Source organism: Silurus aristotelis (assembly GCF_946808225.1).
Source record: "Silurus aristotelis genome assembly, chromosome: 25".
In the NCBI taxonomy this organism is placed as follows: Eukaryota; Metazoa; Chordata; class Actinopteri; order Siluriformes; family Siluridae; genus Silurus; species Silurus aristotelis.
Window position 1 is genome coordinate 2,100,783 of NC_139598.1, and position 19,488 is coordinate 2,120,270.

Genomic DNA, 19,488 nt, shown 5'->3' on the forward strand with positions numbered 1-19,488 from the left:
GCCAAATCAGAGGTGCAGAACAGTATATATGTTTTATAGATAAATGATTATTAGCAATCAGATTGTGCTAGAACAGAATCTCTATCCTCTCTCTAGCTGTGCCTCAAAATATCCATGCAACAAAATGGCTTTTTGCGAGACATTCAACATGCAGTAAACCCCGATGAACGTCAGATTTTACACAATCACGTTCTAATTGTCTATTATTAGCACCTTGATGTTTTTAACCCTGAGGCTCGAGGACAGTGGAGAAGACTTGAAAGTGTTCAACACTTTCCAAATAAATGTTCTGCATTCTGTAAGAACATACTTACTGTGCTGTACTTTCTATCCAAAAATAAACTCCACTCACTAATCACCAATCGGAGGGGACAGAGGGGAAACGGGGACACAGGCAGGTGAATAAACAAGTTCAACATCAACAATGATTTCTATTGCATCGCTCCAGATAACTTCATATATTTCTTTGTGTTTTCTTTGTCTGACACAGCTGATTCATATGAGCCGATATGCACAATAAAATCCCCTTCTGAAATTCACAAATTCAGACCACATATATACAGGAGTGAGAAAAAACATCAGGTTTAAAATATTAATACATGATATACACGTAAACATGTCATTCACACCGATTATATTATACCATTTAGCTTTTCTTTGAGTTCATTTCATCATTGGACGAATCCAGTATAAAAAGCCCCAGCTCTGATATCTGTTTGACCTTTGCCCTTTCTCCGTCTGGCTCAGTGCACATTAGAGAAGCTCAAATGTGCACTGCTGTCAACCCAGTGAGTCTGATTGATTTTGATTGTGAGTGTCCCTGAATATTCTTGTGCTTTGAGGTGGGATGGTAATGTTTTGATTGTTTTTACAGCAGTCAACAGATGGTTCGGGCCACTCTGAGCCCCCCAGCCTCCACTTGTGTGAGTGGTCAAACAACATCCATCAACTAAATGAAGAATGGATTTATGCTGTCATCAAGAAAAAAAAAAAAAAACTGTAGCTCCAGACGATTCATGCAGACGTCTTTATAACAGGGCAAATAGATTAGGATTAGGAATGGATTAGGAATAAAAAATGGTCTGAGTAATGAATTACACAGGAGTAATTAAAGGTTTATTATCTATGTGACAATATTTTAGACAGTTTCTACCTGTCAAAAATAAATATTAATTATTTTCCATTTATTCATAAACAAAATCACTAAATTCTGATATAGTCACAATAATTTCTGTATTTGTCAGTTTTACAGTAATACCCCTGACTAGACAATTTGTTGCCTGATATAAATATAAAATGTACTAAAGGTGCTTAATTAATATTATTATGTGACTACATTTTTTGTCACAGCACATTTTTTTGCATGGGAAAAAAAATGCAAGTACTGTTTTAGTTTATTGATCAAACTTACATTTAACTTATTGCATTGCATTTTTTAAAAGTTAAAAATAAACGGATACAAATGTATAAGCACAACAAACATGAGAAACCAGAAAGAAAATATAAAAGCTAAATAACGTATAATAATAAATATTATTTTGTGGCTTTGAGGCCAAGTAGTTCAAAATTTTCAATTTTAAGCAGCTTTGGCTAAAACCATATGCTAAATAAATGCAAAGGTTAACTGTGTAATATTAATTCTTAAAAAATAATATATACTCTCTCTCTCTCCATATATATCAGTAATTAACTTTTTTTTATGTAATGTGGGAAAAAAGAGAAAACTATCTGTTCTCAATCTCTATTTTGTCCTTAACAATGCACTATAACAGAATAACCACAAGGGGGCACCAAAGCCTTACATTATTTACTTAGCAATTATGCAAAATGCTTTGCAATTATATCTAGGAACGCATGTGATTAAAACAAAATGTAAAAGTGAAACATTAGGTAATTAATAAAAGGTAACAATTATGGTGCTGTGTGAAGCCTTTTGCAGTTAGAAAGAAGCCTGTGGTATTAAATAGTTCCATTAGCTCAGAGTTTATCATGGTTTTTTTTTTATTTAAACACCTTTATGAAAAGCAAAATCATTGTCCAGAAAGCTGACAGAATCAGAGATACTGATTGAGTACAATCATGACAAAGAGAAAAGTTTCATATATACACATTTTGGTATTTTCTTTTTTTTTTTTTTTATGTGAATACATTCTGATCTTTTCCGATTTTAGATTTTCATTTAAAAAAAACTGGGCCGGTTGATATGATGCTAAAACTATAAAACTTTAAAAGTAAAAATGGACCTTTTCTAAATGTAAGCAAATATTGTAATACATACAAAGTATTCTGATAGCACCTTCACATAACTATTTGTGCCAAAACAGCAAATACCTACAAAAAACCCCCCCACAAGGCACTTCCAGGTAATAAATGCACATCCAATACTCAAGTACCAAATTAACTTGGTATTTAGGGCAAGAATGCACAGTTTCTGCATCGAGTTTTAATATACAGATGGTAACAGTCTGGACAGTGAAATATTGAAATAACTCAATGGACTGCATTCTGCAGGACAAAATATTTTTTCTCTCTCCAGTCCGCGATTTTTTTATTCTGCTGCATCTTTTAATTAGACCAGATCTAAAATATTTATATCATTAGATTCTTGATATACATTATAATATTTCAGAATGCTATGACTTGCTGACAAACAGGTTCATAAGATTATTACATTCACAAAACATGAAAAAAAAATAATCGTTACAAAATTCCTAGAAATGTTATTACAATATTTATCATAGCGTGTACATTTTTCAAAAACAATGCCATTAAATGTTGCTGTTCCTCGTCTCTGGAGTATTTTCATCTTTCACTAATAATATACCTTTGCACTAATTACAGGTATTCTGCATGGACCTTTCTGCTGCATGCACCTTTTCCCAGTAAAATCAACCAAATCAAAGCTCCCTAAGATGCATGCATGATGACGGCACTCCAGGGACAAGGAAACGTACTTTATTTCAGTGTGGGAAGTTTTCCAGCTTCAAATTCAATGTCACAGATTTCACTAAAGCTTTAAAAGTCCATTATTTATCGTTTGCCCTGCTTCATTGCAGGTTTTCGCCCTTTGCCTTTGGAAGCTCCCGCCTTGCCTTTTCCTTTTCCTTTCCCACTTGGAGCATTTCGCCTCCCTTTTCCAGGCGCGTTCCCTCTCCGTCCTTTCTTCCCTCTTTTCCTTTCTGAAGCTTCACTGTCTTCCTCCCTCATCTGCTTATTCACCGCTTTGGTGATGTCTAGACGAGGTCTCTTGCTGTCCATCACTTTGAGCATCTCCAGGTGCTTCTGCTTCTCTCCAGCGAAGTCACCGATCAGAGGTTGGAACTGTCGCTTCTTTCCCGTGTTTCTCTGCGGTTTCTCTTTAGGAAGTCGCTCCTGGAACTTTCCCACTGAAGCTGTGGAGCTCTTAGCCACACTTACTGCTTTAGCCAGCTCTGCTTTGGACTGGTGGCCGGTTGGAGCGAGTCCAACCCCGGGCACTTTCAGCTTCTGCGCCCTGGCAATGTTCTTCAGGCGGTTGAACTCGTTCTTGGCCACTCGCTCCTTCTTGGCCTGGTTCTTTTTGGCGAAGTGGTCCTCATTTGGATCAGCGTTTTCAGGCACCTCTATGAGCCACTCCTTCGTGTCATCTTTGGCTCGTTTGTAACCCCAGCGCCTTTTCCACTCCTTGTGCACTTCATCCCACACCAGGTTCGTCTTCTTCTTCTTCTGGATGCCTTTCAGTTTCGCGAACTGCTCCCATTTGGTCGGGGGTCTCGGCTTGGGAGCGGGTTTCTCTCGGGGTAACCGGGTGATTGGATCCGGCAGATTGACCACGACAACCTCCTCTACTTTCTCACTTGGATGTTTCCAGATTTCATTGATGAGAAGCTGAGTGTTGTCCCGGGCCAGTGAGCGAAGAAACTCGTCCTTATTCTGCTGTTTGAACCCCCGAGTATTTATCGCGTTCTTATCAAACGCCAACAAGTTTCCTATATCAAAATCAAGGTCTAATTCTTTATGTACCGTGATACTTTTCAGCCTTTCCGCTTCGTCTTTTTCGGCTTTAGCCAGCACGTCTTCAATACTGCACGCCGCCATCTTGGACACAAGAATCCCACGTGTTCCTTCTCTTCTTCTTTTTGACACGAGGGGTTGACAGCCAACTAGACGGCTTGTTGTTGCCCCCTACTGGACAACAATGCAAATGTCCGTTTTTTTATTTTTTTAATTAAAACGTTTTTAATGTATTTATTTATTTTTTCCTAACCAGTTCACAAGCAGGTTTTAAAAAGCAGGTGGAAAAAGATTATCTTAAGAATAAATACTCCCCAACAAGTTGAAATGCTCATCTTTTTAAAAATATTAGTTAAATATTGATTGCATATTGATATTGATAACAGTGATCGATTGTGTTATCCTTCCTTATTATTTGCGGCGTTAAATCGATCCGAATGTATAATATGTAACCAGATTCTCTCATCTAATAGTTTATCTACTGCAATTTTGAATATATCCGCTAGGTGGGGGTGTTGGATAGATTTTACATTTAAATCTTCGGCCAAGAAAATGGGATGGAGATCAGAAGAATAATTTCAAAAACTTGAAGGTAAATTAAATACCATTTCACAAGATAATCATAGCAACAAATCCAAGCTGAGCAATATATATTTAGACATTTATCTATAACAAAATGTGAAGCTGGTGTCTACAGTCCTACAGGTTAATTAAGGAATTCACATTGAGTAAATGTTAAATTAATATTCTATGTCAAAAATGGGAAATTAAATTGCAAAACTAGTAGCCACACTTTAATCCACCGTTACAGTCCTATCTATGGACAGATTGCCTGTATTTTGTAACTCCTGAATGGACAGAAAGCTCATCCACTGAATTTTTACTGTCTTCCTATTTTAAAACCAGGCCTACTCCTATTTTAAGTCTATGCCTAATTAATTCAGTCCCAGCCAAAGCACAGAGACACTTTGAAACCTCGCCCCTGTCCCTGAGGAGCACACAGAAGCAGAGGGACGTTTTGTGAACTTAGTGGTAGAAGGAAGCTGATCCTCCTTTGTTTCTCTGCAAGCTCCTTCTTTTCTTCTCCTTCATTAGTATAGGGTCCATTTCCCCCTAACCAGAATAGTAAACCTTTGACTGGTTTCTCCCCACAGACTCAGAGGGTCGAAGGAGGTTCCTCTAAATAATTTGTCCACTTATTTTAAACGATTAGAGCTGCAACGTTTTCAATTGTCATTGTCCAAAATCCCCACGTTGTACTGCAATCTGATAATTTAGATATTGACGATAATCCAAATGAATGAAAGCTTTAAAGAGAAGAAGGTCTCCCTGATTTGTAGATATGACAGCTGGAATGGTGTTACACCTGCACTCGAGGGAGTTGTAATGGTATCAAATCATGAAGAGATTTGTGTATCCGTAGAAATGATTTCTATGTGTGTGTTGAATATCTGAGTACTATAATTAGAACACATTTTACAAGATATACACACACTGCAGAAAAGCACAAAGAGTGCTTCAGTATGTCTGAAATCCAAGCACGTGCTGGTATTCAGAATTAATTGCAAATTGCATCCATGCTTTCCTGTGTTGTATAGGCATATTTACAGCAGGTTTGAGTTCACACAAGGATTGAAAAATAAACACATTGACAGGAATATCATGCTGGATGAGCTCCACTTAAGCAGATTTAAAGATATCTATTATGACCTTTCAGATCATTTAACCCAGGAACTCTTGCGATGTGATTTTTCCGGGTCAAAATGTTTGGCTCATTTCAGTTCATCACAATGCAAAACGTCAAATTGCTTGTCTACTTTGTATCGTGCATAAGGTAAATAAGACATCAATGTCGCGCGTTTCTTATATAAGGCCACTTGAGGGTTCATGGGGTTTCATTTGCATTGCAGAAAATAAGGCAAACATTCATTGACTCACAGCGAGGCCTAGAGGATAAGCCAAGCTGTGTTTAGGAAATGCCTACGTATTTGTGAATGACACTGTTTTATTTCGAGCCCTGCTAATTAAAGGCAATATTGAGGCTGCTGATGGTGGTGGAAATGAGTGCAGAAATGACGCTGTGCCACATGCCTGCAGGTATGGTGACGGTGAAAATCCTAATAAGAACTAAACAAGTGCATTTGCTCAAACAAAAGCTCCTTTGCCTCATTTTATCGTCTCGCAGAGCGACTGCTTTGCATGTTAACTGACACGTTTTTGCATGGCAGGAGGGCACATACCTACAGAATAAAAGACTAATAATGCCCTAAAGATGACAGCACCAAGCTCTAATGGTACAATGAATTCTCACATTTATGATTGCATTACCTTCTGATATGCACACAACTTTTCTTCCTGACATTGCATAATTGTCACTCCAGGCATGATATCAACTGTTTGTTATCTAACATCTCTCCTGCATATAAGCTCTAACATTGCCTAACAGTTGGTGAATCAGGATATCATGTGTCACACATCAGCCTTGGGAATACATGTATCCCTGCAAAGGTCACATTGTCAAAGTGTGGATTATGGGATAATCAGTCTTCCAGAGGATCTTACTGTGAGATCTTCGATGAGCATAGATTACCAATTGTGATCCGATAATCAGTAAAATCAGTGATGTCACAGCACCTGAAGGACAGCTCCCCCCTGAACAAACTTTACTTTTTAATTATATTGAAATATTCATGATATTAGTGCATTTGTTTGTTTCTGTGCCGAATTTACATAATTGCTGTAAATGGCAACAGTATCAAATCATCACAAATTAGTTCCCCAACTGAAAACTTATTTTCTCAGTCACCTTTTATTGTCAAACTGGAAAAGATCCTGGAATTGAAAGCATGATCTGTTTGAGCAGAGTGTACAGCTGGTGAAAAATTAAAAAATTTAAGCATTGCTGCATTGCCTTCTTTAAATAGTGATGAAGAAAAGACTAAATATCACGACATCACTTTTAGCAGGCAGATGATTAGCCGTGTTCATAAAGTAGGGAGTTGTTGAATGCAATGAGTTAAAATACATACATGCAGTTGCAAGAGTTCAAACTAATCATAAATTGTATTTTATACAATTACAATTAACTACCTTAATGTTAATATGCAAGTTGTTTGAGGTAAAACACAGTCCCTGGTCCCTCACCCTGACCCGTTCCAAGTCAAGGAAAAATGATTTCAACACGGATGATCAGACCGTATCAAAAACGACGTATTTGATAACAGATAAAATGCCTAAGTATATTTATATTGATGTATTGTATAAATGTGACAAGCCTCCAGGGAGCAAATGTTAACAAGTCCAAAGAGATGATGAGATAATGTTGATTTTTTATTTATTTTTTTGTCTAGTGGAGCATTTAACCATGAGAAATATACAATTTATAAAAATATTTCAGGACGGCAAGAAGAACAATCGTTGGAGAGAAGGTGAACTGAAGAAATGGAAGCAGATACCTTAAAATATGACATTGCATGTGATTAATTATGAATTTGAAATGCAAGGCTATATGAGTAAAGACATTCCATACATCAGGGTTTTATAGAACAAAATAAACACACACCTTTGACGAATGCTTACAAATTTAGTTCTCATTTCCATATGTTTTAAAGGAACAGTGCAGTTATATAGCAAGTTATAGGTTCAGATTCACTTTATACAGTCATCTGCTTTAAAAGGTTTTCACCGAGATCCAAAAGCCATCCCTAGAATTCTATTAGAAGTGAATTTGTAGGTAAACAGGATTTCTGTTCTTTTTTCATTACAAGGAATATTGTTGGCTCAACTTATCCCACACATGCTACAGATGCTGTGGTTAGAGATTAGGTTGGAAAATGCTGGAGTTTTCCTTTAAGTTCTTCCCATGGAAGAACGTGGAGTTAAATCTGGCTGGTGCCAATCAGCACAGTCATGCAATAATACCAAAAAACACCTGAACACATCCCACCGTTAAATCTTATTTTCTCTGATGTTCCTTTCATCCTGGAGAAATTCTGATGTAGTCAGACAAAGGTGGCTATATTTGGACAAAACCAAAGAGGGATGAGGTGTGTTTAGACTTTTCTCAGGAATGTCATTTGTACACACCCAATACAAGCACTTCTGACCTGAATTTGAACTGTGATTTTCTCCCTCCGAAAAAAAAAAAGGAAGGGCTGATGCAGGATTTGTAGTGAAGCTGATTTACATGATGCTGTGCTCTGTAGAAATGATTATAAACCATCAAAACCAGTGTGGTGGAGTGAAGGGTACTTTTCATCAAAGGGGTTGTACAATACATCTAAAGTGTGCTGGATGTTCTGGGAGATGTGGCAGACACTGAGGAGAGGACGTCAAGGCAGAGAGTGGGAGGAGAGCAGACACACTGGCTGGACACGTTCCTAGAAAAGGCCCAGCATGTGAGCCAGAGTCCTTGAAGTGATATTCCAAAGTAAGGTTTTTTTTTCACTACCTTTTTTTCTTTCATGCTTCGGCAGCAGCCGCGTGGTTCACGCTGTGGTCTGGAAAGAATAGAACAGAAATGGCAGTAAGCCCTAACGGAGGTCATCCCTCACCCGGGTAGCATGCAAGGCAATGCACCAAATCCAGTGCCACTACTTACTAAGGGAAGCCCCTTAGCCACGTTTTTCATCCCCTGCTGTTTAAAAACGACTCAAATTCAACACGAACTACAATCCACAGCGTCAGTAACGGTAACAAAACCGCCTGTAATTATCATTACCCAAGCAATTGCATTACATGCTTCTTACACCACATAAACTAAATCCAGAACAAAACAGGAAAACAACATGTAGGTAAATATACTGTGTGTCTGTGGAATTGCAGTCAACCTTGTAACCTCGGCAATGTAAATCTCAGGTATTGTTCACTTGTAGAACATGAACCAAGCCTATCTCCAATTAGATACAAACCTCAGAAACCTTAGAAACAAAAAATCTCTATTTGGGCCTATTCAGACCTTTATTAAACTACAAAAAATGATACAGTAAGAACAAGCATGCTGATCCTGATCTTCCTTAGTTGCTTTATTTAGCCTGTGGATACTGTTTGCAATTTGAAAAAAAAATTTCCTGCCAAGTTCAGCTAACCATTCTGTTGTGCTTTCTTTTTTTCCCTTTTTTTGCTGTCTTGGGGCAAGAGGTAAGATGTGTACATACAATATGTAATAATAATAATGAAAAAACAACAACTCCACACACACACACACACACACACACACACACACACACACACACACACACACACACACACACACACACACACACACACACACACAAGTTACCCATCATATTAGGCAATTTTCGATATACTGAATAGAAAATTGCCTAATATGATGGGTAACTTGTGTGTGTGTGTGTGTGTGTGTGTGTGTGTGTGTGTGTGTGTGTGTGTGTGTGTGTGGGGTTGTTGTTTTTTTGTTGTTTTTTTGTTGTTTAATAACTAATGAGTCACACTTTTTAAAAAGTGATTATGATTCAAACGATGTATTGTTACAACTTCCGCAAAATAAATGGCTTCCGTTATAGTGTGCGTTATAGCAGCTATAAACAACACTTATATATGAAAGACAATAAACCTACGCATTCTTTCATACAACCTTATAACTGCTTTATTTGTATAAATGCCCACTGAAAAAATCACTATACAGATCAAAATGAATTAAATTAAATGGAAAAGTTGACACACACATATATACATACATACATACAAACATATATAAGAACATATAGTAGGCATACAGTTTAATTGACCAGTAGTTACGTAATTACATAAATATCGCAACTCGTGCTTCATTGTACACATTTAGGACAGAGCCTAAAGTTGTAGAATTGTATTTTCAAAAATCAATTCTAATAAAACAGACATTATGCCAATAAATGTAAGAATGCATGCATAATGGAGCTGTCAAACTTTCAAATGTTATCTAATGCAACTGAATACTGATTTTCCAGCAGTCCAACACTAGTATACATATGTAAGTTAACAGGCTGTAATGTAGGTTTCTCGCTGACAGCGTTGTCCCATTAATGAGTGTTTATTAGGGCTGAGTGACAACGTCTTCAAGGTGACAGATCGAGAAGATGGGAGCTTTTAACATCAAATCAAACGCTCAGTCAGTAGTGACAGGGGTGGACCACAGGGAATCTGCCCAACTCAAACAAGTTGCTTTTCACCAGATCTGCATTTGACAAGTGACAAACCAGCCCTTTAGGGAAATATGCTGGGGCTATTATGAAAATTCAAACATCTCAAAGGGCCACTCCATCGCTGATGTTTAAAATCCCCTTTTACTGCGTATGCAGACGTTTAAACAGGGGGCAGAGCTGAATGAAACACTGGTGACAATCTTATTTTTGCTTGATTAAGTCATTTTTGTTTTGTTACAATCAGCTGTAGTTCATTTAAGAAGGTTTACAGTGCCAAGACAAGTCTGATAACTTTCAAACTTATTAATAAGAAATCTCCGTCAGAAGAATACACAGGTTACCTGCAGTAATGTACAGAAGAGAAAGAAATTCCAGAATTGGAGCACTTTTTAAATAAACCCTTTAATAGAGAGGAATATATGTTTCATCCTGGAGATAACAAAATGTATTTAGTTGGGGCATCATAATAGTGTAGCAGGTAGTATTTTCAAAGTCATGGGGGTACTGCCTTTGTGGAGTTTTACATATCCTGCCTGAGTCCATTTTGTTTCCTTGTGGTTTCTCCCACCTCCGAGAAACATGCTGATAGTGGACTGCCAACTCTAATCTGCCGTTGTTTGATTAAGTGTGCTCTGCGATGGATTGGCATCGAGGGCGTATTCTTCAGCTACAGACCCTGCACAGAATATAGCACTTACTGAAGATGAATGAATCATAAAACATTTTAATGGGTCACGTCTTCCAACTGGAGTTTGCTCTGAGATCAGGGTTTGAAAGTGGCAGTCGCTCAGGCCCAAGCCATTCAGCATAGCCACATGCAGTTTATGCCCCAGATATCAGCAGCGAGAGACCCCTCATTAAATAAATTTCTAAAAACATTTTAAAGATTAACTTACATACATTAACCCTAATACGCAATATAAAGTAACTCAAAGTGAATTTACACAATAAGTTCTGGCTTTTTTTTGGATGGAAAAATCCAGACAAAATTGGTGCTTGTTTGTTGTTTTTCCTTTCATTCCTACGATTTTATTCAAAGTGAACTTTTTTTTCAATTCCATGGCAGAGTGTTCTGATTTATAAATCACCAACGCAACAGGTTTAATAGCATGTAGAGCACCTTCCAAACGAAGAAGAAATCACTAAGACCTGACCTATATTGTATGTATATTTCTTCTGATCTGTGTCACAGTCAGCTGTAGACTCAAGACAAACTCTCAGAGTATTTAAACTCTCTAATGCACATATACACAGCAAGTGCAAAGATGGACATCAATTAGTATGAGTTGAAGCACAATCCAGAAGTAAGAGCACTCACAGAACAGGGCAATTATCTCCCCTGTGGATGCAGACAAGCTACATTGAATGAAAGTTCAGTTTATAGACCTACGTCACCTGGCCTTTGAATCTGGCACCCTGAGTATCGCTGATCAATGCCTGGCTATGATGGATGTGAGGCACGCTGGCCTCGGCTCTGACAGCTGCCACATTTGCTAATTGCGAGCCCCGCTCACTAAACTATCACTTGGTTGGACATGACAGATGCGTAACTGCGTAAAATTCCAGTGCCGCTCTGGGTGGCTATAAATAATTCGAATTTACATGTTTGCGCAAAATAACTATTCTTGCTGCCCAAAGCATGCTTGTCTTTGTTATCCAGAAGACTGACTGACTGCATTTCTGAGGTTACACGCATGATTGAAAGTACTTGGGCCGGCAGCTCGAGGATCATAAGAAGCACATAGAGGCCACTGCGGACACAAAAATTAGATGCTGCTTTTGGATGGGATTTATTAGTATTGTTGTTTTTTGTTTATTTGAGAACTTATGGCATAATGAAATCATGGAATCCTCTTTTGTGACCCTTTAGTTACCTTCCTTTATTTAAATGGATTCCGTTTTTTTTCCCCTCTCTCTCTCTCTCTCTCTCTCTCTCTCTCTCTCTCTCTCTCTCTCTCTCTCTCTCTCTCTCTCTCTCGCTTTCTCTTTCTCTAGCGCTCTTTATTTCTCTACCGGCATCTCACAAAACAAACGTGATGCTCCAGTGGTTCAAGCGCCATGCTGTCTGCCTCAAAACGTAGCTAACACCCCGACAATTACTGCAGAGGAATTTCCCTGGTTTCTTAACCTTCCTTCCAAAAAAACGGAGATGGACAATTATTTAACCATTGTTGCAGAAATGAGTGGGTTTTAATGTTTTTTAAATTTATTTTTTTCCTTCAGGGTAAAAGGAAGTTGAAGTGGACAAAACGAACACAAAAGACATCAGTTTTGCTTCTTCCTGTAACTTTTACTTTACTTAATTTTTTTCAATTGAAAAATAAAACAAGACTGTAAAAAAAAAAAATAGTGTGCATCTATATTTTCTGTCAAAAAGCTATCTCAACAATGTCATTAACCGTACACTGAAACTGACTATGCTATTGTCAATATAATTAGCCAGCATTTTTATTTAAGCATTCATGCTAACAATAATCTAAGTATTCAATTGTGCTAGCCAGGAGCAGGTTTGCTCGCAATTAAAATATCACTAAGCTATTATATTTGTGTAAAAAAAAATATACAGTATATATTTAAAGGTGTTAGTGCTCACAATTCCAGACAGGCACAAGAAAACTAAGCTAGCGAGGTAGTTAATGTTAGCGTAGTGGGGTTTATTTAGACAGCTAGCTCATCTCATAATTACATTAGTTAAATACAGCCAGAATTTTCATCCAGGTGCCACTAGACACCTTTATTATTATAGTATACATTCAATATCATTTTAGTCTTAAAGAGTCTTTCAAAAGAAATTAGCCTACAGATTTGAAGGAAATGTTGATATTCCTGATAACCCTGTCACATTTGTAATGTTACAGTGTTTAGCTTTGTCTACATATATAGAAGACTGTTCTATGCATTAGTTAGCTAAACCGACAACCTCAATCAGCATTTAGTTTAGCCTGGGGCCACATATTTCTGGTCCAGTGTTCAGCAATATTACAGGAACCTGTAAATTCAGTTATCAGCCAGAGCTAAGTGTAATTATAGTGTAATTTTTGTTGGGTGGCGTTTCTCTCCAACATATATGAGGGAAATATTGATTTTCCTGACAGCCCAGTCTCATTTTCACTCTCATTCTGCCTTTACTTTCTCTATATAGAAAACTTTAATATGTGTTAAATTGGTAGCTAAATCATAAGCCTCAGTCAGTAGTTAGTTTGGTTAGTTTTCATACTTCTAGTTGCCAGGAAACTTTTTCATGAATGTCACCAGAACAGTGATTTTATCATGTTCGAAAGCAAAAACCCACAAATCTTTAATTTGAACATCGTATAAGTGCTATGTCAAATTCTTACATCTCCGTCTTCATGGCTTTGCTCAAGAAGTTAAAATTCTTTCACAGGTGTCACCATGATAGAGCAATGAATTTCCCCACAGTCAACGTCAAGGGTGCAGCATAGATGTTGCGGATGGCTGAGGAACCTCATTTGCATTCTTCCTATAAATAAAAGCCTATGACTCATTGCTTTGAAGAGTGTTAAGAAACACTGCGTGCCAACTCTGTTTCCACTTTACAGTTGTCATTCCGAACCCTCAAGAGCAGATTTGAATTGGACATTGGCTTCCATTCTCAAAGCTCCTGAATTTCTTGGCAGAGATAGCAGTACGTGCGTTTAATCTTTTTTTCTGTGCAGTCTCTTTTTTTTGTGGGCAAAATGCCACCATCCATGAAACAAAAGAGTCCAAACAACAATACATAATACCAACCTGCAGTTTGTTCTGTCATTTTTATAAAAGATTTATTGCAACAAATGATGCCTGAATTAGACAGGATTAGAGGAAGGATGTAACAGTTGGTAAGTAGGTCTACCATATAAAATCTAAATATAAACCATATTTGTGTACATTGCAGTTTCACACAAAAATGAAAATAGGATAAGAAGTAAACAGCTTTTTAATTGTATTTGCATTATGCAGTGTGTGTGTGTGTGTGTGTGTGTGTGTGTGTGTGTGTGTGTGTGTGTGTGTGTGTGTGTGTCTGTGTGTGTGTGTGTGTGTGTGTGTGTGTGTGTAAATTATGTCATTGCTTTTTTCATACATTAATTTAAAATAGTGAATCATTGACATGTTTTTTAAGTGTTAAATGTTTTAATTTACCCTTAATTCAATGTGTAATCTGTATATTTCTCACAACAGGGTGCTGAATAAAGATGCCTATAGATCAGTGACCAAAGCACAAAAACGAAAAAACACCAGATATACTGACTAAACCCTATATACCAAAAAGTTTGGTGAAATAAGTGTGATAAATTTTCTTGGCAATGAGTCATGGCTTGGCCTTTTCGGACTGGTCAACCTTCATCACAATGGTGAAAGGAGTGAACAGCACAGCCCAATGAACTGCAGTAATGTGGTGAAATCGACAACCTGCACTTTAATTACTGCGGACCCTCAAACTTTATTCGCACCATACGAGAGAGCTTAATGTGGAACTTTAATATAGATAGTGAGCAAAAAAATGGGTAGAATAGATTTTATTTGGATAGGTGTGGACTTCTCTGTAAGTTCAGAGATGTCATTAGGGGAATATAATGAAGGACTTTAAGAAAATGAGAGAACACAGCAGTGGAGCTTCGATTGTGTTAAAAACTATAAGGATTTAGACTGCATGTAACTTTATTTATGTGTAAGAGAAAAAAAACGTAGCATTATTGAAATTTTAACTCTTTATTTTATTTATTTGTTCGCATTAGCTTTGCATTTTATATATATATATATATATATATATATATATATATATATATATATATATATATATATATATATATATATATATATATATTGTTTATTTATTTAAAACCCTAACCTATAGACAAAAAGATATACAGCTTCAAAACAGTGTTATATAAGGTAGATATAAGATGTCTAAGGATTCCATTCTTCATTAACATGAACATGTGGCAGACGACGGACATTAAATTGCAATGGAATTAATAGAAGGTTTTTTTTTTTTCATTCCAGATGGACCAGAGCCAGTTCTATTTAGGAGTACATCTAAGATGGATTCAATTCCAAGCTTCTATATATAGGTAGACATTGAAAATACACTTCTCACTAGGTTAGACGACAGATGGATACTTCACTGAAGATGTCTTTCTGAATAAATAGTTTGTAAAAAAAATAAATAAATAACAAGGAATTAATTAGAGGATATGGTAAAAATAAATAAATAAATAAATAAATAAATCACCATTTAAAACTGTTTGCTTTGTCATGTATAATGTAAAAAAAAAATACAAATAAAATAAAATTATATAAATATATAAAAGTACATATACTTAAGTCTGATTAAAAGTACAGTCAGGGTAGTAGTGGTCTGATTAATATTTTAAGAGAAGACTAATTTATACCAACACATAATGTGCAAACGTCTGACAAGGTAAAATTGCTTGTTAGTGTGTATTGTGACATGTTTATTGTACACTCAATAAAACACATTTGATTAACGGCTTCTAATGTATTACTAATGCATAGTGCGCAGCAACAGAAAATGAACCCATTGGCTGTAGTGGTGTTAACAACCGAACAGTCTCAGGTGGTACAAGCAATCCGTGTGTTGTGCAACAAAAAAAAAAATAAATAAAATAATAATACCAGAAAATATCAACTGCTAATATCGAGTGATTCTTTTTCATTTTTATTTTCAGGGAACATATGTGGCACAGAGAGAAAATTAAATCCTCAGTATTTATTTCTTTCATTTTCTCAGACTGAAGCGGTTTCTTGTAAGTGGAGCAGTCCTTCTTATTGACTCATGAGCGTATATACTGCTCTGTTTTTAAATAAAACTGTTTCGTGTTGTGGAGTTAAACGTGGAAAAAACAACCTCAAGGGAGAGATTCCCATAAGCTGTAAAGGTATGTGTCCAGCTCTGACTCATCTTATAAGTACAGAGGTCTTTAAATCATACATAAAACCTGACCAGGGCATGCTTTGACTTGAGCTTAGACATTTCCTTTAATTGATGGGTGTCTTGTGACAGCCAGAACAAGATGTCAGTCTAGTGTACGGTAGTCACTTACGCTGATGACTTCTTGCAAGTGAAAAATAAACAGTCCACTTAATTTGATAAGAGTATCACAAAATGTCCACCTGTCAAGGCGAGTGCAAGTTTTCTTTAGTCTGGAGTCATGTCATATTGTGTGTAGGAGTACCTTAGTTTAATTTTGCCAGTTTGCATGGCTCATTATCCCCATTCTCATTCATTAATTTATCTTCTGTAAACTCTGTATACTGCTCAGGTTTGTGGAAATACTGGGTGTGAGGAGGACACCATGAACACTCATCTTAACACTTACAGAAATTTGGCATTGGTGGGAAGAGGGTAAAAACTAGAGAATCCATGTGAAAATTTGGAGAACAAGCAAAACTATAACACACACACACACACACACACACACACACACACACACACACACACACACACACACACACACACACACATATACATACATAGATATACATAGATTTGCATCTCCAAAAAAGAAGAATAAAATAAAGAAATACGCAAGTTTACACCCAAATCTAAGACATGCTTCAGAGGAAAATCTCACCTAGATTGCTATAACTTAGAGTTACTGCAGTGATCATAAAGACCGTCCTGTGTTCATCTAGGACTCTTACTAACAATTTGTTCAGATTCCATTACATGAGCTGTTTTTTTTTTTTTTCGTTGACACCTGCATACTGTAATGATTTGCAATCTCACTATCTAGTGTCCAGCAGAACTTTGTTCAGAACTGGTTCTTCTTCTCCTTCTTCATGGGATCTTGATCTACATCCAGATTTCTGTGCAGCTTAAAAACAACTGTACAAACAAAATTCAGTAGAACTAAAGCGAATAGAGAAAGAATGTCCTTTGATGAAAAAAAAAACAAAACACCAACACTTATTACAATTCCTCAGGAGTATTGTGATGTATTTTGACATAACAGAATCATCTGACAAAAGACAAGATCTGAATAATCCTATTCCATTTAGCATGTCTGATCTTAAGCCATTAATCGTGTTAATCACACTCTTTCTTTGCCAAGATTCACTTGAGCGAGAAAGTACAAAAAAGTACCAAAGATATCCGTCCTGAAACTAATGAACTCCAATTAGAGTGGAAAATGAGACAGGAAGGCCTTTATTTAGCTTCACAATCAGCAGCACCTGATAAAGTATGACTAGTTGTCAAAGGAGCGGCGTAATGATGTGGATGGTGGAGACTAAGGGGACCCTTTTGCATTCCAATTATAAAAACTCTTTAATGGCACACTACTAAGAATAATTTCCATTGTTCTTCAAACATCCAGGAAGAGTGAAACTCGCACATCAACTAATTATACACTGCAGGGTTTGAATCACTATCGCTGTCCTGTGACTGCTTGCAAAATTCAACAGTGTTTTTAATTATTACTCCAGAGGAAGAATGTCAGGGTGTTTTCTCTGTCTCCTGTGATTTCCTCTTTTTCTCAGAAAGCAAATGAATTCAGTTAAATGGAATAATGGTGAAAAACTCATCCGAATCTGGTTGCCAGAACACAGCCACAACTCTATCTTGAAATCATGCCAGCAATGATACTAACATTACAGCTGGTCTGTTTTTACCACCAAATTAAAATGCTGTGCACGCATTAGATCCGGAAGGATTCATTTGATCAGGTTTTGGGCGATGGTCCAAATGCAGTGAAAGCTTTAAAGCCAGCAGGATAGTCAGAATACAAAAGTTAAGGTGTAGTGAGGTCAGGCTGCATCCACTTTTACCTCCAATGGGTTACCAAAAGGCTATTGACAAGAGCCACAACCGTCAGGGGGCCCACAGTATAAGAACATAAAAAATAAATACAGTGGATGGAATATGTTTTCAACTGAATAACAAGGTAAAATAACACACTGAAAAATTCTTTTTAATTGTAAATGAACTTCATATATGCTATTGTAGCTCATTTTCAATTACATTTTCATCTGTTAAACTTTAAACATGCATTTTTATGAGTTGAAAATTTCTCGAAGACAACTTGAAAGTTTGACACACAAGCAAAAAAGAAAAGTTCCTGAAAATCTTTAAAGGAAGAGTCAGCAGGACGAGCAAACAAGAGGTCGACCTTGAGGAAAATCAACCTCGCAGCGTGTCATTGGCATCCTTAGCCTCAGAATATGAAGCCATTAAATTCTTCTTAATCGGATATTCATTAAGCCCAGGCTGTGCGTTGTCTGCTGATATTATGTGCCCCCCTCTGAAATTTGCATTTCTGATCCTGCAGCAACTATTTAAATTGTTTAAAACATCAATAAGACATATTCAACTTTATCATGTATTATTCTATGCTGATTGAGCAGCCAAACTTGGCATCTCCTATGCCCTTACCATGCCCAACTGTTGTCTCTGCCTAAAAACCCCAGGTACTCAAAATCCATGATCTTTAAACATCCCATTCCACATTTGGTCGCCAGTTCTCTGTGATAATAATCTCCATTCTTCTGGGAAGATCTTTCACATGATTTGGAGTGTTTGGGAAGATTTGTGCTCATTTGTGCTCAACATTAGGTACTGATGTCTGTGAAGTGAGGAGGCCTGAGGTTCAGTCAGAGTTGTATATCAGGAGATCTTCCACTCCAACCTTTGAAAAAGCATATCTTCATGGAGCTGGCTGTGTGCTCAGGAGCATCGTCATGCTGGAACAGTTTTCCGGCCCCCTAGCTTTTCAGGTGCACCTCGCTAACTCTGTAATTAGGTTGGTTGGTACATGTTGAGATGAACATTCTTGTCGTAGTGTTTAGTATTGTTTTAAGTCATAATCAAGCAATCCTATTCAATAATAATATTATGTTAAATAATATTATATTAAATAATATCAATTATATTCGGCTGCACCCACTTAGAAAGTTCTCTGATGATTCTTATTCTCTGTGTTTGAAAAGTCGTTCTATCTTGTTTCCTTTTTTAAAAATCTATTTTGCTGTTTGGCATTATAAAAAAAAAAAAAAAACAAACAGTAAATTTTTTTACATTACATTATCTGGGAGATTGAAGCAGTCCTGCCAACAATTGAACCACTTCCTTTTGGCCAAACAATGCAGTTGTTGTTGCCACAAATTGTCTGCTGTTTGGATGCAGACTCAGAAAGAATGATTTCTGCCGACAGCAAAATTTCAAAATATGTTTGATGTTTCACACATTTCAATATTTTACTATAACTGATGTAACATGGTAACTCTTTTACTCTATATGTCATATTAAATATTCGTTTGGCTATATCGGTTTAACAAAAAAATTAATTATTAGAATTTCTGGACAGTGAAACAAACATACACCGCTAAT

At 36.8% G+C, this 19,488-nt stretch overlaps 1 protein-coding gene and 1 long non-coding RNA gene across 2 annotated transcripts; one reads left to right on the forward strand and one right to left on the reverse strand.

Annotated features, from left to right (window-relative positions):
• Window positions 1–1,977: 1,977 nt before the first annotated feature.
• On the reverse strand, window positions 1,978–4,121 carry rrs1 (ribosome biogenesis regulator 1 homolog). Its single transcript, XM_083529416.1, has one exon. The coding sequence runs from the start codon at window positions 4,075–4,077 to the stop codon at window positions 3,031–3,033; it is 1,047 nt and encodes a 348-aa protein (XP_083385542.1). The 5' UTR covers window positions 4,078–4,121; the 3' UTR covers window positions 1,978–3,030.
• A 9,590-nt stretch (window positions 4,122–13,711) lies between these two features.
• Window positions 13,712–15,358, forward strand: LOC310720124. The gene is made up of 3 exons (XR_014531659.1): window positions 13,712–13,789; window positions 13,920–13,978; window positions 15,144–15,358. It is a non-coding gene; the product is annotated as an uncharacterized lncRNA (long non-coding RNA).
• The last annotated feature ends 4,130 nt before the right edge of the window (window positions 15,359–19,488 follow it).